General features: G+C 32.9%; 1 protein-coding gene across 1 annotated transcript; it reads right to left on the bottom strand.

The window, feature by feature from the left end:
- Nucleotides 1-12,837: 12,837 nt before the first annotated feature.
- LOC110631742 (inositol transporter 4-like) lies at nt 12,838-15,298 on the bottom strand. Its single transcript, XM_021779690.2, has 6 exons — nt 15,088-15,298; nt 14,931-15,001; nt 14,516-14,851; nt 14,335-14,442; nt 13,625-14,230; nt 12,838-13,530 (listed from the first exon to the last, which is right to left on the bottom strand). The coding sequence occupies exons 1-6, from the start codon at nt 15,221-15,223 to the stop codon at nt 13,057-13,059; spliced, it is 1,731 nt and encodes a 576-aa protein (XP_021635382.2). The 5' UTR covers nt 15,224-15,298; the 3' UTR covers nt 12,838-13,056.
- Between the last annotated feature and the right edge of the window lie 8,945 nt (nt 15,299-24,243).

Here is a 24,243-nt window from a genome sequence, read left to right as displayed (position 1 = left end):
GTAACTCAATCAAACAAGTCCAATGGAATATATATAGATAAAATATAAAGTGACTTCAATTGAGCTAAAATTGCAATAGAGAAGGTACATAAGAAAAACCGATAGAGTCGAGCTACAATTGGATCATAATTGATATTGTTAAAATTGAGATTGAAATTGATTAATGGTTCATAGTTTCAACTTACACAAAAGCTATTTGAAGAATTAGTCTCAATCTATCTGATCACTAAACTTTGAATAAGATTGAATTGAATTTAACGATTTAATTTAATTCAAACCGTAAATTAAAGAAAGAAAAATTAAAAATATAAAATTAAAAATATATTTTAATTATTGAATTATGTCAGCCCAAAATTGAATTAGCCACTTCTAAATATATGCATCAATAATTTAATGAGATATTAATTGAATTAGCCACTTCTCCCAAATAGTGAATTTAGTTTTCAAGTGATCTTAATTTTACTAACTAACTACAATATAGTCAGTAAATACTAACTAAAATAATAGTTAGTCGGTAATATTTCTCTCAAATTATAAAATTTTATTTTTATTACCATTAATTTACCAACAAATAATGAACTTAGTTGGCAAATACCAACTAAATAATTATTTAATTGGTACTATTTTTCTCAAATTATAAAATTTTATTTTTATGAGCTTTAATTTAATTTTACCAACCAAAAATAAAATTAGTTGGTAATACCAATTAAAATGCTATTTAGTCGATAATATTTCTCTCGAATTATAAATTTTTAACTTTATGGGCTTTAATTTTACTGACTAAAATAAAAATTAGTTGATAAATACCAATTAAATATCATTTAGTTGGTAATAGTTCTTCCGAATTATAAAATTTTATTTTTTTACGATTTATCTTTACTGACTAATGATAAAATTAGTTGGTAAATACTAACTAAAATGGCTTATAGTCAGTAATATTTTCTTGGAATTATAAAATTTTAGTTTTATTATTTTTAATTTTACTGACTAAAGTTAAATTAGTTAGTAAATACCAACTAAATCAAGATTTAGTTAGTAATATTTCTCTCGAATTAAAAAATTTTATTTTTGTTAGTTTTAATATTACTATTTTCATACAATTTGTTGGTACATACCAACTAAAGAATTATATAGTCGGTACTATTTCTATTGAATAATAAAATTTTTTTTATTAGCTTTAACTTTACTGACTAATTACATTATTAGTTAGCAAATACTAACTAAAAATATATATAGTCGGTAATATTTCTCTCCAATTATAAAATTTTATTTTTTTTAAGATTTAGCTTTACTGATTAACAATTAAATTATTTCATAAATACCAACCAAATTGCCATATAGTTGGTACTATTTTCCTTCAATTATAAAATTTTATTTTATTACCTTTATTTTACTGACTAAAGATAAATTAATTAGTAATTACCAACTAAATCGTGATCTAGTCGGTAATATTTCTCTCCAATCATAAAATTATATTTTTATTAGTTTTAATATTACCGACTAACGTAAAATTAGTTGGCACATACCAACTTAAGAACTTTATAGTAGGTATTGTTTCTCTCGAATTATATAATTTTAGTTTTATTAACTTTATTTTTACTGACTAAACATAACATTAGTCGGTAAATATCAATTAAATAACAATGTAGCCTATATTATTCTCTCCAATTATAAAATTTTATTTTCATGAGGTTTTTGCTTTACCGACTAAATACTATTTAGTCGGTAAATACCAACTAAATAAATGTTTAGTCAGTAGTATTTCTCTTGAATTAGAAAATTATGTCATTTTGATTTTTAAATTTTACCAACTAACAAACAAATAGTCGGTAATACCAATTAAATAGATATTTAGTCGGTATTATTTCTATCAAATTGTAAACTTTTATTTTTATTATTTGTAACAACCAGAAAAAAAAGATGGGACTTTGGCGTGTGACAGTGGATTTCCACTGTCATTGCCAGCTTTTTATAAAAAAAAAAAGTACAAAAATCTGGAGGAGGACCCCCCCCCCCCAATTTCTCTTCTCTCCTCTCCTCCCCTCTCTTCTTCTTCTTTCCTTCTTCGGTGACCGGTCGGCGACCTCCCAAGCGGCTCCCCACCCGGCCAGCGACCCTCCAGCGATGGCCAGAACCACCAGAAACGGCGGCAAGAGAGGGAGAAGAGAGAGAAAACGCGCGCACAGTGGGCAGCGGCTTTCCAGTGCGATTCCGGCTTCATCCGACGTCCGATCGAGGCGATTCAGGTGGCGTTGGAAAGCTTGTTTCGAGAGCTTTCTTTTGATACCAATTTTGCAGCAAATGGAGGTCGGATGAGTGAGATATGGAGGAGAGAAGTTTCAGATTTTTCAAGCTTTTTCGTCAGATCTAGGACGATCTGACTGTTAGATCGACGATCCGAAACCACATATGGACTGAGGAAGAGGGGAGGAACATGATGGTATGATCAGATCCGGCAAATGTCACCAGCGACTAGCGGCCGGCCACCGTGCGCGGTGGTTTCGGCGGTGGCTCCGGTGGGCTTTGGAGATGATTCAACTTCCAGAGGCTTCCTCATAAATTTTTGGAATTTTTGAGACACAAATAAACTTCGGGTAATACTATTTTCATTATTTCTCTGTCTGTGGAGCATAAATACAGTATTTCTTAAACAGGAAAAATTGGAGAAAAATTCCAAAAAAAATATATGATGAAAGTAAAATTATTTGGAGATATTCTATGGTGTTTGTTGAATTTTTAAGTGATTGTAGAATATTTTTGAAAAATATAGATGGATTTTAGTTAGATTTTTAGCATATGGGCGTATAAGATTATTTGAAATTAAGATATTTAAATTTTATATGATTGGTTGATGCTTGAGGATGGAGGTTTAAATATGTGAATATTGAATGGGGTTGAATTAAGAATATGTTAGCTGATGGAAACTTATGAAATTGAGTAATATTCTTGAATAAAATATTCATGGGTGATTAGAAAATTACAATTCATTTTGCAATAGCCTTATAATATTATTAAGGATCGCGGGGCAAAATTTTAGAATTTTTAGAGCTTGTTGGAGTAGATTTTTACAAAATGTCAATTATAGGGACTAAAACGTAATTTTTAAGGTGTTGAGTATTGCTTGGCTTGGAGGGCCCAGGAGGGGCCATATAATGATAATGAGATATGAGTTGAATTTAGAAGTGTTATTTGAGCCTTTTTGCAGGTTGGGTAGGTCCCATGTATAGGGGAAACTCTGCTGGATTTTCGGCATGAATTAGGCTGTCTATTGCCTCTTTAGAGTTTTATCTTAACTTAGTACTAATAAATTTATAATTTAATTATTAGGTGATCGAGGTCAATTTTTTTCGCATTTTTACGCATCCACAATAGTCATCGATTGTCTTGTGAGTAAAATATTAATTTTAATTGTAATTTCACTATTATTATATGTTCAAGCATGCCCATGCATCACTTATATGTATATATCTATATAAACTCTAAACACGTTTTATGTTGTTATGTCTATGGAAGGCTGTTGTATGCGTAATGCGTAAATGGATGTGATGTAGTGGTGACTGGCATGAGATGGAAGTTGCCTAAGGGCGTGAGATCTTATTTGGGACAGGTCCTTGTGGTGATGGCTTGAGGTCTTGGCTGGACCCAGAGACGTTTATTATTAGACCTCTTCTTGAGTTCTTGACATTAAGTTGAATTTAAGAGTGAGTTCTTAATCAACTCCATATATTATGATTGATATCTTTATGTGTGTGAGTGCTCTATATTTACCTGATATTATGTTGTGAGTGTGATGTTATTCATTGTGTTGCATTTCACTCTACAGTGCAGTTATTTTTAAGATTTTTAGATAGATGTATGAATGTTAAAATTGATATTTTTTTCTAAAGTGACTCAACTCTGATTCACCATATTTTCTAAGCTACGTATGAGACATTTTTAGAATCCTCAACATCCCTTTCCTCTTAAAAAGATTACTTAATTTACTTTAATTATTCTAAGTAGTAGTATTAATTTATAATTTGAGACTGCATGTTGTAGTAGTAGTATTAATAAATGTTTGAATTGAGTTATAGTTTAAATGAAAATTTTTTTGTAAGTTTTAAATAGTTTTAAATGATGTAAGAGGTTTGGATAATTGAGTTTGATAAATTCTTGGGGATAATGTAAATTATTAGTTGTTGATTTAAATTATTTTATATTGGCCTAGAATTGTGGGAATTGTGGATTTGAGAATAGGGTTAGGTCTTACTCTAGGTTGGCTTTATGGCCTAGGTCTTGGTGACGACATAAGTTGGAGTTGTGACAAAGTTGGTATTAGAGCTTAGGCTCCTCATTCATGGAAAGAATATACTTTGGGAGGTAGAAGGAGTCTTATTAGGATGTTACAGAGTATATAGGGTTCTGTTTCATCTTTTACGTAATTTTTGTTTCTAGTTATATATAGAAATATAAAAGTACCCTACTTGTGTCTTGATTTTTTGGAGTACATAGAAATGTGAAATAGAGTTATGAGACATGTTGAGGTCAATGATATCACCAAGAAATGCTATGTGGTCTATATGGGTGTGCCTTAAATTTTTCAAGACACCATTAAAGGTAACATAAATGAGTCTTGAACAGTCAAAATAAGTTGACTAGATAAAGGATGAGAGATAAGAAATTGGGTGATCATGAGTGATGATAGAATAAGTTTTTGATAATAGAAGATTCAAGAGAGATAAAAATTGAGGGTGACGTAGTTTATACAATGTATATCGTGATGTCTACTGCTGCAATTTGATCTGATATGATTTATTGTGTGTGCGTGCATCCTGTGGTGCTCCATAATGAGGGTGTTTCTGATGGCCTCTATTTTGAGTACGATTATGCGAATAGAGTTTTATATACACTGCAAAGGTTGGGAACTCCTTGAGGATCTAGAGCTAGAATAGAAAGGTTATAGTTGGGTGGTAACTAGAGTTAGTAGTGATTACCTATCAGAGCATTAGAGTTACATAGAGTTGCCATCGGAGGAGTTTTGGGCTAGAAGTAAAGATGACACTTATTAGAGAGAGACAATAGAGTCTTTGGTATAGAATTTTGGATGGTTTTTGCAAAATGATAGACTTTTTGCTTAGAACTTAGTGAGAATAGAATACCTTGTGTGTATTAGCAAGGTGTAAAGTACAACCCTACTACCTAGGGAAGGTCGAAACTATGAATTGATGATTCACAGAGCTATAATATGATAGGAGAGTCATTAATTTGACATGGTTTGGGCAAGGTGGTAAATGTACCTACCTTTGCAGCAAGTTAGGAGTTAGTCCTATATTTTCAGAAGGGATCGAAGGTTATTACTAATAATGGTGACCAATAAAATAGTGCCCCAGATGGGACTATAGAGTGTGGTAGAGAGTAGTTGGCTCGGGTATCCTACAGAGGATACAAGTTCTATTATAGGAATCATATATAATCAGATCACGATGGATGTAAATCCTTTGAATTGGATGACGGGTTTGGGTGCTCGGAATCTTAAGTTTTGGCTAATTGAGTAAACATGGAAAATAATAATAACAACAAATAAATAAAATTACTGCAGAATCAGTTCTCAAGGTAGTAAGGGTATTATGTAAGCTAAAGGATAAGAATAGAAATCATACGATAAAGGTATGATTGTAATTTCCTGAGTTCCTTTCTAACTTCATATTGTTCAAAACAATAGTATAATCTAATTATAATAGTGTTAAGAGTAATAAATTAGCGAAGATAAATCACAAAAGGCCAATGGATAGAGAAAGTGCAGAATGAAAGTTTGGACAATTGATTGCAGATGCAATATAATCTAAATGCCAGTGGAAGTACTAGCTAGAGTGGTCAAAGGACCAAATCTGACTAGCACAAATATGTGATAACGCGATAGAGACTCTGAAAGATATAGTCAGCAAGTACAGCTGTAATGTTAGGAAGAGGAATGGAACCAGGGATAGAATAGTCAAGTTCTATTTTGGGTAAGACAAAGGAAATAAATGAAAGGACAACCTGAAGGGCGCATAACAAAAGGAACAAAGTTAAGATATAGGGTAGGCTAAGTGTTATTCTTGGCAAGGAGAATGACAAGGATGGAAAACCCAAAATGGGACCACATTAGTGAGAAAAGTGATAAAGGTATGGAATACAATAATAATGAGTAAATGCTAGAAAGTGTGCGATGGTATCGCGGACTACCTAATTAGGTAGAGAAAGAGAAGTTAGTAAGCAGTAAGTTGAATAAAAGTCAGTCTAAGGGATTAAATAGGTATGATGAGTGGAAAGAATTGTAGATAATGACACATATACTTTAGGTTAGACTTTTGAGATAGTGAGAAGGTAGTTAGAGGTTCGTAATGAATGTTAGGTAAACATTTTTAGTGTAATCAACAGAATCACTTTGTAGTGAAGCAGTAACGACAGGACAATAGGAGGGGTAGAACGAAAAGTGACAAGTCTGGGTGGTTATAAATCACTAGAAAGTTCAAGGATCAAATTAATGACCATAGATAAGGGTGGAATTAGTGTTGGAAGAATTTATTAGTGAGAGAAATCTTTCAGGAATCAACAAAAGTTAAGGACACAATATAAACGATGATAGATATGAATCATAAGTCAAGTATAAGTAAAGTTAATAAATTATAAAATATTATGTCAGGAAGGACAATGGTACGGTAAAGGGTTCATGCAGATGATACCTTATAGGTAGAGCACAATTGTGCTAGGAGATAATGAAAGTTGGAGAGAAAAACCAAGAAACATAGGTTAAACATTATTATATGGACAATCGAGCATAGTTGAATATAAGAGAATATTTTTCTTTCTTTTCAAGTTTAGCTCATGTTTTTGATTCTAGAGTGTTATATAAGGAACAGAAACTGAGTCAAGGAGACCTAGTTATTTAAGAGTTTGGTAGGCACCGATCCATACACAATTTCCTGATATGAGAATGACAGTAAGTGCATACTTAGTGTTAAGTATGAAAATAGGATCAGAGTAATAACAAGAGTTAAATCGAGCTAGTTACTAGGGCTTACAACCCTTTTGAACTATAAGCTGGAGGAAGTGCTAATTGCTAATGAGTTACAGTAAATAGAATTGTTGCTAATGGGAAAAGTTGAGACTGAAGTTTGGAAAGCTATGGGCAGTATATGTGATTATATTAAGGAGAATGAACATGTGAACTATCTTGTTTAGAATTAAGGCATGGCATACATTTTCCATAGACGTGTTAGTTCAGATGGAACTTATAGTTTCTAGGGCTCATATCTATCCAGGATAAGCAATTTCCTACTAAGGCTGGTAGAGAATGATAATGTTCTGATAGTTAAGTTGGAAAAAGGGGATACAAGAAAAATTTTCTATGGTTAATTATAAGTGTTATATAAGGTGAAGAATGTGCTGGTAGGAGTAAATCGTAAGGTTAGAATTCCCGGAGTAATAGAACTAGTAATCAAGATAAGACTAAGAAATAAAATGAAAGTTAAAGTTGATGATGGGATGGACATCCTTGAAGGAAAAGGTGTAAGGGTGAAATAGGATTAAGATTAAGGAATAAGTGCAGCAGGTTGAAAAGATATCAACAATAGTAGAAATTGGAAAAGGAAGTGGATAAGATCCAAAGAATAGGAAGAAAGCTCGGTAAAACTAGTTATAATGATGAGGATAAGGAGGAATAGGTATGCTAGGAACACACTAAGAGATGTTTAAAATAAGTTATTATGACATGATAGATTAAAGGAGTAGTAGAGCCTCGATCTGAGTGCTAATGTGTCAGAAGTAGGTCACATACTAAGAAGCTAAAGGAAGAAGTCTAGATATTTCCATTCTAGAGAAGGAGTGAGAATTGATAAAGTCGCATGGATTGAGTTGTTAAGGAATATAAACACTTTTGTTACCTAGAAGGAGAGACCCAGTTTACTTTCCAATGTTGATAAATGATACACTTGGCCTTTGGAGGAGACTCTACCTGACTAGTTACATAAGATAGAGGTTGGTCTAAGTACCTTAGTAATGACACAAAAGAGATTAAAAATTTGAAGTATCATGGGAGTGAGAAGATTTATAGGTATTAACTACTTAGGTAATAAGAAGAGTGAAGATCTCGAACAAGATGCCTAGATTAGGTGCTACAGGAAAGCTACTCATAGGATACCATGGAATAAGGAACATAAGTTATGTCATTGGGGAAACAGAGATTATTGAAACAAAGGAATGAGGACTGAAGTCACCAAGAGACATGTTGGGGCATAATAAAAGTGAGGTAAGCACCAAAGTTGATTGAAGTTATGAGACATCAAGTCAAGAACAGTGAGGTATAGAGAATACTTGAAACGTCAGAAAAATGGTCAATGAATAGTTACAGGATAAAAGCCCTCTAGAAAGAGATGATGACAAATAGGACACTATAGTAGAATTAGAGAGCGGTAGAATGTCATATAAAATATACGAAGAGTTTGAAAAATAAATGTTTTACCAATCTCTGCATAGCTGGAGGAGTAATGATTGCACTTGTTCTAATAATCTTCTTTTCCTTATTTCTTTGTTTATTCGAAAATTCGAGGATGAATTTTTCTTAAGGGGGGAAGAATGTAACAACCAGGAAAAAAAAAAAAAAAGAAGAAGAAGAAGATGGGACTTTGGCGTGTGACAGTGGATTTCCACTGTCACTGCCAGCTTTTTATAAAAAAAAAAAAGTTCAAAAATCGGGAGGAGGACCCCCCACCCCCCCAATTTCTCTTCTCTCCTCTCCTCCCCTCTCTTCTTCTTCTTCTTCTTCTTTCCTTCTCCGGTGACCAGCCGATGACCTTCCAAGCGGCTCCCCACCCGGCTGGTGACCCTCCAGCGACAGCCAGAACCACCAGAAACGGAGGCAAGAGAGGGAGAAGAGAGAGAAAACACGTGCACAGTGGGCAGCAGCTTTCTGGCGCGATTTCGGCTTCATCCGACGTCTGATCGAGGCGATTCAGGTGGCGTTGGAAAGCTTGTTCCGAGAGCTTTCTTTTGATACCAATTTTGCAGCAAATGGAGGTCGGATGAGTGAGATATGGAGGAGAGAAGTTTCGGGTTTTTCAAGCTTTTTCGTCAGATCTAGGACGATCCGACCGTTGGATCGATGATCCGAGACCACATATGGACTGAGGAAGAGGGGAGGAACATGATGGTATGATCAGATCCGGCAAATGTCGCCGGCGACCGGCGGCCAGCCACCGTGCGCGGTGGTTCCGGCGGTGGCTTCGGTGGGCTTTGGAGATGATTCAACTTCCAGAGGCTTCCTCATAAATTTTTGGAATTTTTGAGACAGATAAACTTCGGGTAAGACTATTTTCATTATTTCTCTTTCTGTGGAGCATAAATACAGTGTTTCTTAAACAGGAAAAATTGGAGAAAAATTCTAAAAAAAATATATGATGAAAGTAAAATTATTTGGAGATACTCTATGGTGTTTGTTGAATGTTTGAGTGATTGTAGAATATTTTTGAAAAATATAGATGGATTTTAGTTAGATTTTTAGCATATGGGCATATAAGATTATTTGAAATTAAGATATTTAAATTTTATATGATTGGTTGAAGCTTGAGGATGGAGGTTTAAATATGTGAATATTGAATGGGGTTTAATTAAGAATATGTTGGCTGTTGGAAACTTATGAAATTGAGTAATATTCTTGAATAAAATATTCATGGGTGATTAGAAAATTACAATTCATTTTGCAATAGCCTTATAATATTATTAAGGACCGCGGGGCAAAATTTTAGAATTTTTAAAGCTTGTTGGAGTAGATTTTTACAAAATGTCAATTATAGAGACTAAAATATAATTTTTAAGGTGTTGAGTATTGCTTGGTTTGGAGGGCCCAGGAGGGGCCATATAATGATAATGAGATATGAGTTGAATTTAGAAGTGTTATTTGAGCCTTTTTGCAGGTTGGGTAGGTCCCAGGTATAGGGGAAACTCTGCCAGATTTTCGGCATGAATTAGGCTGTCTATTGCCTCTTTAGAGTTTTATCTTAACTCAGTACTAATAAATTTATAATTTAATTATTAGGTGATCGAGGTCAGCTATTTTTCTGCATCCAGCAGCCACAATAGTTATCGGTGTACTGTGAGTAAAATATTAATTTTAATTGTAATTTCACTATTATTATATGTTCAAGCATGCCCATGCATCACTTATATGTATATATCTATGTAGTTAAACTCTAGGCACGTTTTATGTTGCATTCACAACTGTTAAAGTGCCATGGATGTTGTTGTGGTAATTTGGAGCAGTGTGCGTGCATTGGCGTGCGTGTGATGTGGTGCTGACTATGGATAGGACGGGTAGACACGGCTTGAGATCTTCGCTGGGACCCGGTCCTTGGGGGTAGACATGGCTTGGGTTCATCGCTGGGACCCCGATTTGGTTTATTAAGCGAAAGTCCGGCTTGAGTTATTCGCTAGCACAGGTTGGATTTAAGAGAGCTGTATAGGGGATCAGCTCCCATATATTATGATTGATATTACTGGGTGTGTGAGTGCTCCAAACTACCTTTTTGGATGTTATGATGTGAAATTATTGCTGGTGTTACATTTCACTCTACAGGGTGCATTTGTTTTAGATAGTTATAGAGATTATGGTTAAAATTGATATTTTACTCTCTGAGTCGAACGCTCACTCCTGTTCACCATATTTTTCCAGGCTACAGGAGGAGACATTTTTCAGAATAACCTGTCCCTTTCCTCTCAGGTTATGAAAAGATTACTTAATTGTATTATTATTCTCCAAATTTGTAATTTAGGACTCCGCATGTACTAGTAGTAGTATTAATCCTGTTAGGGACTGCGTGAATTTAAGTTTTTGTATTAATAAATAAAATTTTTTTATGAGTTTTAAATAGCTTGTAAATGATGTAACAGGGTTGAGCTGGGCTCCCCTAATTTCAGTTTCTGATAATTACTGGATTAAGTTGGCTCGAAATGAAATTACAACAGTTTGATTTAAATTATTTTATATGCATATTGGGCCTAAATTGTGGGCCTGGTTATGGATTTGAGAACAGTAAGGCTTACTACGGGCCTCGGGGGCTTTATGCCGGCTCAGGTCCTAGTGCCGGTTCGGCCCATAGGTTGGGTCGTGACATTATCTTATAGTTTTACCAACTAAAATGTATTTAGTCGGTAAATACCAACTGCACCATTTTTTAGTCGGTAAATTTACATTTTAGAGAGATTCAGTAATTATCGACCATAAATATATTTAGTTGGTAATATTTACTATTTCATCGCTTATTTTTCCGTGCATTTTTAGCGCTAATTTTACCTACTAAATATCGTAATCGGTAATGTTTAGTCTGTAAACAGTTGATGATTTAGTCAGTAAAAATTATTTTACATTTTTATTTTATTGGCATACCTATTTAGTCGGTAATTTCTAACCATATTTTTATAGTCGGTAATTTTAGTCGTTGTTTTTTAAATTTCTTGTAGTGATTAAATTTTATTTTTCATGTATATTAAAAAAAATTATTATGAATATTGTACTCTAAATATTTATTTTATCATAAAATATTATTATTTAAAGCCGAAATTTCAGTTAAACTTTTTAAATTAGATTTTCAAAAATTTACATATTAAATTTTAATTTTAATAATTATTTATAAAATATATTAAGCTATTAATTGAAATTTTATATTATTATTTTTAAGAAATTATTAATATATATTCATATTTATTTAAAAGTGTATATCCCTATTTAATTTCAGTTGAATCTTAGTCATTTAATTATCTGTCTTCACCAATTCATAATTGAAATGAATTTAAAAATATTTAATATTTATTTTGGATTATCAAATATTTTACTTCTTATTTGAATTTAGCATTTATAAATGTTACAATTATTTTCTCAATATTTGGATATTGATTCCATCTACTTTTTGTGCTCCAAAGGGAAGTGATTGATCTGTCAAGCACTGTGAATAAATATAATGAAGTAAGGGAGAAGATCTTACTACAATTTAGGAATTATTTTCATTGTAAATTTAAAATATTTAAGATAAATTAAAAAATACAAACCTAATAAAAGTAGAATTTTCAAATAATAAAATTTTTAAATTAATTAATTTTACAATAAAAATAATTCCCAAATGGTCTTAGTATCTTTATCTTTCCATATTGCATTAATATATTAAATGATATTCTATAGCAAAAATAGGATGCTACATTAAATAGTATTATATGGCAATAATTGTATGGTACTAATATGCTTATGCATCATATCACTTAGTTGTATTTTAAGCAATAAAAATTAGAAAAAAAAATTCATAAATGATTGGTAATTACTTGTTGGTGATTTGTTGGTGTTTTATGGATTTTAAACCCCATTAACTCATGAGTTACAATAAAAGGAATTAGGGATTGATGAAGATGAAAAAGAAATAGCCTTGTGATGTGCTACTTAAAATGTGCAAGGGAATATGCTCTCTAAATAGGAAAATGATGGAATCAAGGGGATGTGCTCTCTAAATAGGAAAATGATGAAAATGAAGTTATGCTCTATGAAAAATTATTATATGCACTCCAAGCGTTGCATTTGTACATCCAACCAATAGAAATTTAATAAATTATAATTTTCAGTTTGTCCTACCATAATTTTAGAAAGGATTCACTATTAAAGATAGATCCACGATTTTACATAATGTGATATCTATAAATTATTTGGGTGTATACATACAGATTTAGCTAAGACTTTGTATATATTTGGCCATGAATGATATGGTTAATAATTTACTTGTGGATGTACAGGATACTTTGCCAGAGAATGCCCAAGAGAATATTAACATTTGAGCCGATTCTTGTTCCAAAACGGTTCACTTTTATCACTGCATTGCATGATTATTCAAATTATGCAATTATCTCATCAAGTTCAATATGGACCCAATACTATTCAGTGGTGCTGATAAATCAACAGTACCAGATAGTTGAACACACTTGACACTACAGCAGTGCAATCCACAAGTAATATGCACGCTAGAACAAGAGGAGTATTTGAATCAAATACTGATTTGAAGCCTAGGCGAATTCTTCAGCCTTTGATTTTTTTCTCATGAATATTGATGGCCTGAAGCCAACCTGTAGCTTCTTCTCAACCTCCTCAATTGGCAGGCCTTTGGTTTCAGGTACTAGGAAGTAAATAGCTATGAGTCCAAGGAAGGAAACTCCAGCGAAAAACAGAAAAGCCCCAGCGACTGTGAAAGCTTCAGTCATTGATAAAAATGTCAAACTGATAATAAGATTTGCAATCCAATTAGAAACTGCAGCTATGCCACCCCCAGTGCCTCTGAATCTCAATGGATATATCTCGGAGTTCACGATCCATGGTGAAGTTCCCATTCCAGGTGAATAGGAAATGATATATAAGCCAAGAAGTATAACTGCAAGAAATCCAATTTTGTTTGGACAACCCTCCTTAAACCACACACGATGTTGTGCACTGCATTCACTTCTTATATCCTTACTGTTAGCCAAGCAAGCTCCAGGATGCAACTAATCACAGAAAAACACAATAAATTAGTCAAAATCAACTATCATATTTGGCATTGCTATTGAGCCATGTTACAGGCAAATTTAAAGAACTTACTTCGTTTGCTCTATTAGCACAGAAGGCGCATTTTGCTTTCAAGCAATCCATGCAGGTCCATTTTGTATTTTCTACCTTTGACAAGTAACTTTGACAAGTAGAGTTCCGACCGAAGCTTTGGGAGTCTACTGGACTAAGAGTGGGAGCATGGGTTGAAGCTTGTTGAAAGACAATAGCTAATGCAACAAGGAAGGAAATAATGCCAATCATGGAAATAATCATCATCCTTCTCCTCCCAAATCTATCCACACAAAGCATGCTAAGGATGGAACCAAAAGCATTAAGGCCTGTAGTAACCAGAGAAAGGGCTAAGGCTACTGATTTTGAAGCGAAGCCGGCGAACTGAACTATAGTTGGTGCATAGTACATAACAGTATTGATGCCTGCAAATTGCTGAGCAACTTGAACTGTAATGCCTGCATAGAGTCCCCTGCGAACTACAGGGTCGTTAAGAGCACCCTTTAATTTGGATATCGTGTCTTTGCCAGTAGATGCCTCCATTTCCTTTTCAACTTCAACAGATTCCTTTAAAGCATTTAGCTCCGTTTCAACTTCTTCAGCGGGATATATTTTTTCTAGGATAGCCATGGCCTCTTCAACCTTGTTCTGATTAACAGGAAAAAGGTTGAAACAAAGTTAGGATAAAGTTGGCCTAATAAACACACAAGAGCTTGTAGATAGACTAATCTGTTAAAGGGTATAATTAGAACCTCTCTGTAGAGCCATCTAGGCGACTCGGGAAGCCAAAGCATCAACATAAACTGAAGAAGAGCTGGAAGCGCACATACTCCAAGCATCCAACGCCAAGTTCCTGGTGCCTGAAAAACATGTTTTTGTGACAAATTAAACTCCTAAAGTTGAAAGGATACAAAATTCTCATGAGTACATTACCTTGGTAAAGGCCAGATTGATGAGGTAGGACAAAAATTGCCCAAATGTGAGTAGGAAACCGTTTATGCTGACAAGAGCACCTCGAATTTTCGCCGGCGAAGTTTCTGATATGTAAAGAGGTGAATTCATGGATGTCATTCCAACTCCCAAACCAACAAGAACTCTCCCAACAACAATAACCCAAGGAGCTGGAGCCACAGCCATGATAATTGCACCTATGATGAACACAATATCAGAAGCCAAAATTGTTTTTTTCCGGCCAAACCTGTCGCTTAAATATCCGCCAATAGCAGCTCCAATAATAGCTCCTCCCACACACATACTCACAATGACTTCCTGGAACCCAAGGAATTGCAAACAAAATCAATACACAATCAAAGGTTATTATTCAAGTCTAGAATATAATAGATTTCACCTGAAGGATTGTGCTCTTTTCAACCCCGTCAAAGTCATCTTTAATGTAAAGCAAGGCACCAGAAATAACTCCTACATGCACCCCATTGAAATAATGAATTTTTCATATTAAATCTTGAACTTATATTTCTGATGAATATTTTCAACGATTACTTTACCTGTGTCATATCCAAACAGGAGACCTCCAAGGCCAGCTGAAAGTGCAAGCCTCATAATATAAGGAGTCTTCCATGTTACCTTCCAGCATTCTGTAAATTCAACTTGATCTGCACTTGCAACACCTGCTTCAACCATCTTTCTTTTGTTAAACCTGACGATTGTCTTCTTTGGGAGAACACAGAATCCACATGTAGAACCTACAGAAACGTAACCATGAAAAATTTCTGGTTACAAGTAACAGTTCTTTACATTAACGATGAATATTAACAACAGAATATATTCCAAACAACCGAAAACTTGACCATTTCCTGATATAATTTGTTTAAAGAAAAAGATTACACACAATATTTGCTAGTGAGATTCAGTCAAGCAAAAATCTTACCTTCCAAATTTTTTCTTTCTGGATAAGAGGTGATCTCTTCTTCTCTGGATATACATATATGTATATATATATATATATATATATATATATATATATATATAGAAAGTCTATCAGAGAGGACATGCAATGCAATCCTGTCTAAATTCCTTTCATATAACATAGAGAGAAATTTTAATGTTAATAGAAGTAGATTAAAAATGAAAAAAAAAAAAAAAAACAAATAAGCCTCTCTATCAGTGGATCAAAATTAAATTTTGGGCCAAAATAAATCCAGACCAAATGAGTGCATGCCTAATAAAATATATTTTTTAATAATAAAATATTATTTTTTAATTTTAAATACTAAAAATTATTTATTGATTTTAATAAAATAAAAGTAAAAAAATTAAAAAATATGGTAAGCGAAAATTTTTTAATATTAAAAATATTATTTTTAATCTTTTATTATTTAAAAATCATAAAAATAATATTTTAGTATGTATAAACTTATTAGGTATTAATTCAAAAAATACATGACTTATTCAACACAAAATTTATTTTAAATCTATTTGATATTGACTGAAAATATATAGACTTATTTAATTTTTTTTTTTCTAGTTAAAATCAATACTGGATTCATCATTCAGGGCTGCCACAATTCAGGTTCAAATTCCAAACGGAAGTAATTTTACTTAAAAAAAATAAAAAGTAGGTAAAAAAAATTTCTTTTTAAAGAAATAGTGATCTGTATATATTATTTTCTATAATTAATTCTTCTAATCTTATTTTTTATTTAAATGGGATTTTTTTGAACTTTTTTTCTCAATCGTTATAGATATTCCAAGAGATTATATTTGTTGATTTATTGTGAAGAAAGGAAAATCGGGTTATTATAAGATATACATAAAGAATTAAAATTAAATTCATATAGTGAAGATTTCAGTCAATAAATTTGATAAATCTCATATGGAAAAAAAAAACTCTTTTTTTTTCTTTTTTAAAATAAAACTCTTTTCTTTTTCGCTTTAAAAAAAAAAAACCCTTTCTTTCATTCATGGCTATTGTAGTCAATTAAATAATAAATTAATTGTTTTACTTGTGTGTTGCCCATAATATCTATTATTTTATTATAGTAATAATATAATTTAATATTTTTTATTAAATTTTTAATTAATTATTATTTTTATTTCAAGTATTAATAAATATATATTTTTAATAATTACTGTGTTCTATTTATCGAAAAAAATAATTAATATAATTTTATATTTAGTAAAAAAATAAAAATAAAAATATACTATTATTTAATTTTAAATTTTCGAATAAGTTTGATTAATAGATTATGGTAACATCCAGCTAAGGCCAATATTATATTCCAAAATAAAAGGCTCAATTATAGTGTATTTATCTTGCCTTCCTATTCTTTTATATTTGAATAAAAGGTGATATCCTCTTCTCCATACCTATATGGAAACCCAGAAATCTTTCTCAAAGAGTTCACGCAATGAAATATCTTATTTAAATTCCTTTTATAAAACTAGATAAAGGGAAATTTTAATGTCAATAATAGGTTAAAATCAATGAGTTTTAAGCCCTAACATCTTAAATTTAAACAAAAATAAGAATCAATTATACCAAATAAAATAAAAGTAGGTTAAAAAGATTAAAAAAAAAATAGTGATCTAAATGAAAAAAGGGTAAAGTACAATTTAGTACCCTATAAGTATAATTTAGTACCCTATACTTTCTCGCTTTTTGAATTCAAGGATTGAACAGTTTTGTGACAAATCAAGGGAAAAGTGCATAAGATCATTAACTGCGTTGATGTGGTATGCTGATATTAGTACAATGTCTAATGCGGCATGCTGACGTCAACACCACGTTATCAAGTCATGTGCCATGTCAGCACCATATAAGCAAATTCCTAAATTGTGCAAGGTTGAAATTATAAGTCCTTGAATTATAAATAAAACAAAGTTCTCACTCTAAATGCTAAAAACATAAAAATTCCAAAAGTACATAAAAAAAGAATTATGAAAGAGAGGAAGGAAGGGAGAGGGAGTGAAATTAAAAATTTTGAAAAGAGAGGGTGTCGCAGGGGAGAGAGAGAGAGAGAGAGAGAGAGAGAGAGAGAGAGAGATATGGAATGAGACACACACAATGAGATAGAAAGGGAGAAAGAGATATAGGGATATAGGGAAAGAGATAAGGAAGAGCCACCATGTCTCTCTGTCTCTGTCTCTCTTTCTCCATATCTCTCCCACTCTTCTCTCTCCCTCTCTCTCTCTTCCTGTTTACCTCTCTCTCAAACTCTCTCTCTATCTTTTAATTTTTACCCAACTCTCCTCCTCCCTCTTTCACTTCAGTTAATTGAGAGATAAATAATTAGGAGAGAGAGGAAGAGAGAGAAAGACAAAGTGATTTTTAGAGAGAGAGAGAGAGAGAGAGAGAAAGGGAGAGAGAGGAATGAGAGGGAGACAATGTGATAAAGATATGGAGAGAGAGAAAGATATAGATTGCCTCTCTCATGCCTTTCTCCCTATCTCTTTTTCTCCCTCCCTTTTTTTCTCTCTCTATCCCCCACCATGCCGCCCTCTCTTTCCTAACTTTTTTTTTTAATTAATTCCTTATCCATCTCTTTCATAATTTTTCCATTTACTTTGGTGCTTTTTACATTCAGGGCTATGACTTTGTTTTATTTATAATTTAGGGACTTGTACTTTCAGCCCTTTGCAATTTAAGGATTTCCTTATTCGGTGCTAACATGGCGTTGATGTCAATATACCATGTTAGACATTGTGTTGACAATAGCATGCCAAGACGTAGCATTGATGTCAGCTGGCCACATCAACACCATGTCTTTAGTCATTTTAATATCCAATGTGACACCCCTTACTCGTCTACAGTGTAGCCGAGCAAGATATGCCACACAGTGTGCCGGAGTACTAATTCATATTTTCATTACAATTTACCCTTTTAATTCATTTATTTATAATTTTGATTAATCTAAATTTTTCGCAAATTTTATAGAAAATTCGGTAGAGTGCCGGCTGTAAATTGGAAAAACAGTCATTCTGAATCTGTTAAAAACACTTCCAATATAATCATAATTTCAATCTCAATCAACTACCAACATATTTTCAACAATTTCTCAAGATTCAATTCATGTCATATAATACTCAATTCAATAAGAAATACTCAAATTTATTACTGAACATGGTTCATAAATAATTAAATCAAAAGCATAATTGCATGAATTTATAATATACATTACAAAAGTTTACAAAATAAAAAAGACCAAAAGTAGCCTAATGTCCTACCAATGCACTGCAAATGTGAGGTGACTCTGGATTCTGTGTGCAGATCTAAAAGTTCACCCGGTCTGAGGTCTGCTGGACTCCCCAGCTATGTCTCCAGTACCTGCACGTGGCAAAAGCGACGCGCTAAACAATTCTGCTTAGTGGTGACAATATAAAATAAAATAACTAAAATAACATAAACATGTAGAATGTATGTTTACATTTTAGGTAGACTTAATTTCTGGCATTTATTACAGTATTATTCAATTAAAATTTTTGTAAGATTTGTTTTCATTGCCCGAGTAACCTTTACTAGTCGACTGGACTGGATAAACGGGTAAACTGGCTTAGATCACACCATCGGTCACATTGTGTCTCCAATTGGCATGCCAACCTATCCAAACCAATCTTGCTAGGTGTACTAGAGCATGTTAAACTCTTAAATTGTATAATTCTTGAAATTCAAGTTTAGGTATTACTATTCATTTCATTAGTCATCAAAAATGTTGACTTTTGCACAAATCTATCGCAGGTCACCTTTTGAACATGTTATGATCAAAATTTGGGTTACAAATGGTCATTGATTGACCATTAAAACTTACCATTACATGATCAAGGTCTCAAATTCATGCCCAACCCTAACCCTCCTATCTCCAATCCATGCATTCACTTACCTTCTCCATTATAGGCAATAATATATTGGTTAAAAAGGCACACACAATCATTTTAATTCTAAGAAATCTTCAACACTCAACCAAGTTTTGGGCATACACATGATATTTATCAAGTTTCTTTATAAATTTACACTCATTTTCACTCCTCCAACATGAATGGAAAGAGAAAGATCAAATTTTAGTCACTAACCTCTAATGGAGCTAATCCCAAGCTAACTCTTCCTTTTTTTTTTTTTTTTTGCTCCAAAGCTTCATAAGATGAAAGAGCAAGATTTTTGTGTTGGGAACTAGGCTTTAATGGGTGAAAAACCAAAGAAATCAAGCTTAGGTTGAAGAAGCTTTTAATTTTTTTCTTTACTTTTTCTGCCCATTAAGTCTTTTTAAATAAATTAGTGCCATGTGTCAACATTTGATTGGGTGGGAGGATTATAATGACATCATAATGATGTCATAAGTTTAATTTCTCTCATTTTCTATCTTTTTCTTGTCTATTTAATTTCAATTAAATTTTTTAACCATATTTATAAACATGTTATGTCATATAAATTATTTATTTAACTGGACAAGTTGGCCAAAAATCATCTAAAATGCCCTAAAATTATGGATTGATTAAATTCACGATGAGCTGAGGCAACCTTCAAATTTGCTTTAATTATCTCTTCTTCTCGATCTGTTCACTCATAGGTCAACTCACCAACTTTTAGCCCAATTGGGTCCAACAGGGGGTTCTATACTTCCTCCCTCAGTGCTTCTTCATACGGGGGCCATTTGAATGCTAGCTTTAGTTATGTTTATATATGCAAAGTGCAAATGAGAGTTATCTATCCCAACTCCTCAAACTCATTGACTAATTCACATTTTTCAATTTATTAATTGAAATTCAATTAGTTTTTTTTTTTTTTTTTTTTTTTTTTTTTTTTTATTTGTTCATCACCGAGGGATGAAAAAAAAATGAAAAAAATAGTTAAGGGTAGCTGGCTGCTTCTTGCTTCTTTTTTCTTTTTCGAAATAAACCTCTCGATCGATCAGATATGATGAAATGAGATTTGATGGTCTGATCTAAATCTATCTCATTGGTATATTATCTACTAGCTTTCTCAGTGAAATAAAATAGACTACTAAAAAAAAAAAAATCTGACCGTCAAATCTATCACTATCACCCATCTTTGCATCATGCTTCTTACGGGTGAGAGGTAGACCACTAACAAAATCTATAGTGAATTTCCATTAAGCAATCTCGATGGAACTTGATGCTTTAACTTGCTAATATATCAAACACTTAGTCACATAGCTATATCCTTCTTCATGCGTGCCACCAATAATGAAGCTTCAAATCATTATACATTTTTGTGCTTCTTGGGTGCATAGCATAAACACTAGTGTGTGCTTCTTTCAGAATACTAGTCTTCAATTCCCCATCATTTGGTACACACACTCTTCCTCTGTAGTACAGACACCTATCCACTTTCACTTCATAATCAATTTCCTTCCCCTCTGGAATTTTACCCACAATAGCCATCAATTTGTCATATCTTGTATAGTTTGCCAAAATAACTCCATATTGAGCTAAGGACAGATGGGCATTTAGTGATCTTAAAGCTGTGATGGATTTTCTGCTTAGAGCATTAGCAACTACATTTGCCTTCCCAGGATGGTAATCTATCACACAATCATAGTCCTTCAGGAACTCAATCCATCGCAAGATTGAGCTTGGTTGGCAAGTATTTGGACTTTTGTGATATATATAGCATTTTTCACCATATAAATAATGCCTCCATATCTTCAGTGCGAAGATAATTGCTGCTAACTCTAGGTCATGAGTAGGATAGTTCTGTTCATGTGGCCTTAACTGCTTGGAAGCATAGGCTACCACTTTTCCCTCTTGCATTAATGTAACACCCTTATGTTTGGTAGTGCGTTCTACTATTTTGGTGACCAGTGTTGTCCAGACAGCTAGGATGCTTAGAACTACACTTAGATATGGGTGAGGAGACATAAAATAATGAAATACAAGAAAAGAAAATACAAGAAAAACAAGGAAAAAATAATAGCAATAAAATGTAACCAAGTTAGAGAACCATAGCGATGGGTGAGGAAGTTGTGGTGTGGCCACGGGAGCCCTAGAAAATATTTTTTAGACATAATTAAAGACTTATTGAAGTATAAATATCATTAGAAATATCAAAGAAAAATTAATTGATTAGTACAAAAAAAAATGAGAAATCGAGAAAATGATAAAACAAAAATTGGGAATGCAACATTGTGGTCATTTGACACCCCGAGTTGTCTTTTGACCTAAATTTCCATTAAAAATAAATGATATTACACTTGGAAAATGTCATGAAAAATTAAAATAGTGGTACATAATCTAAATAGCAAAAGATAGGAGGAAAATGTAGAAAATTGGAAAGTTTAACATAAAAAAATACTTTTAATCCTATTAGTGCTCCACTAACTCCACTTAAGTGGACATTTAATCAACATATGGATAGAATATGCCTTCATCTTCCTCACTTTGCAAAACCAGCCGAAATTGAAATGCTCTCAAACCTCCATGGCCGAATTGCATGCAAGCTCTACTCTTCCATCTTCAAGTCATGATCCTTGCTTTTTCCTTCACTAAATTTTGCCTACACATCTTGGGAAACATATAGGCAACAAAAAAGAGAGAAAATTTCAAGGTTTTGTCAAGCTCAAGTTTAGGTAAGTGAGTGTTTTCAATTCTTGTTTCATTAAAATTGTAACCAAGGTTGTGGGTAATTGATTTATGGAAGAATTTTTGAAGTTTGATGAATTAATGGAGATGTACATTTTGGCAGCCATGGAACTTCAATATGAACAGCTTATTCTTGCATGTAAATAGTGGTTAGAATGATGATTTAAATGTTTGATTGTATTGTAGTTGAATTCCATGTGTAAGGTTTGATTTGGAAGCTTGAAAAGTGAAAATAGAAATTGATGGGTATGTGTAAACTTGTGGTAGCCTCATGAAGAAGATTGAAGTGTTTGAGTTTATGAAATATTGTTAAATTATGTTGTCATTGATTGCAGCATGTGTATATGAATAATTGTTTGAATTTGGATATGTGTATAGTGGTTTGAATTTGGATATGTAAATGAGGTATGTCATGTGGTTAATTGTTGTAATTGGACTTGGAAAAATTTTGTATTATAGTGTGTATGTTGAGAGTAGTTACAAGCTGCCAAAATGACCAAAAATGTGTTGCTAAATGTGTTAATGTTATGGTACAAACCAGAATTGGCATGGAAGAGTGAACTTGGTAAGCATAGGATGTGTAATTGGTAAAGGATGAACAATGTGCAATAGGGCAGTGTATGTTTTGGCTTAGAACCTTAAGTGTGTGGCTCCAATTGGTATGAGACCAATTGGAGGTGAAACTAGGCATAAAATGTGCCAACTTTCATGGAGGAAGGTTACCAAAATTCTACCTAGCAGGTGATTTGAAAAATGACCAAATCCGGATTAGTGCTTTGAAAGCCTGAAAATTGACCATTTGGGCAGTAGTTAGTTTTTTTAGCCATAAATCACTCAAAACAGGTCCAATTGACCTGAAATTTTTACCATGAATAGTTGAGACATATATCTACAATTCTTAAGAAGACACCAACACCTAGAAATGATCATAAGCAAGTCAAATAGCTTGCATAAGTTCAGGTCCAAAAACTGGCCGAACCAAAAGTGATGTAAAAATGACCTAAAGTTACCATTTTGGTGCATTCTGTCCAGCATTGGTAAATTGACCATAACTTGGTCTACACAACTCAGAATGACCTGAAATTTTGCCCTGCGTGCAATAAGACATAGACCTACAAGTTTGTAGTTTTGACCAAAACTCAAAAATCGAGGGAACTAGGTCATCCGGTTAGGTCAAATTAGCATACCAAAATCCGGCAAATTGCAATAAAATGCAATATACTTGAAAATGAATTGGGTAACATGTACCAACACTAAAAGGCTATAAAATATGACATATTGGTAACATTAAACCTAATTCACCTAGAGTGCATCGAGGGTCAACATTTTATGTTGACTAAGCAAAATAATAGAATTCAATAAATTAATTATTGAACCTTATTATTAGAGACAGTATAAATGAGTACTGAAACACTTCAAATTGTGTGTTTTAGTTAACAAAGACTCAGGAAAGGGGAAAGAAACACTGAGTCAGGGCTAAGAGACAGTTATCAGAGGTTTGTGCACAACAGTTACTTCTTTTAAATTTTCAATTGAAATAAATTATGAAAAATTGTCTATTATTGTTTAAATTGTGAAAAATTGTCTTAATGATATTTGATGGATACTTATTGCTTGAAAAACTTTGTAAATGGTTTGAAACCACAGCTATCATGTATATTGATTGAATTCCTCGCTAGCTTGTCTAGTGGGATGAATTGACTTTGAATTCCCTCCCTGGCTAAAGTGTTGAGGTGTGTGCCTGTTGAGGACGAATAGAATGAGTACTCATATTATTGCTAGCTAGCTATATTATTCCTCATTAGCCATCGGCTCTTGGGATGAATTGGACTTTAGAACATGATTAAGCTGTGTGTGATTTATTGATATTTATTGTGATATTGTGAAATGGAGTTTAAATTCTTTATGACATTCACTGTCTTTGAATTTAACTATGGTTTTAAGTATCTACTATTTATATGACTCATGAATTATGATTTAAAGTTGTATTTTATTAATGTTGTGCACCATTGAGACATTGGCTCAGTGATAGCTTTTCATTGCTGTCGTAGGTAGACAGACTGACAGGACAGCAGACTAGGCTGCTAGTGCTTCATTGAGAGTTTATC

The sequence above is a fragment of the Hevea brasiliensis genome, chromosome 3 (genome assembly GCF_030052815.1).
Source record: "Hevea brasiliensis isolate MT/VB/25A 57/8 chromosome 3, ASM3005281v1, whole genome shotgun sequence".
Classification (NCBI taxonomy): domain Eukaryota; kingdom Viridiplantae; phylum Streptophyta; class Magnoliopsida; order Malpighiales; family Euphorbiaceae; genus Hevea; species Hevea brasiliensis.
This window is presented reverse-complemented; position numbering and strand designations above follow the sequence as displayed.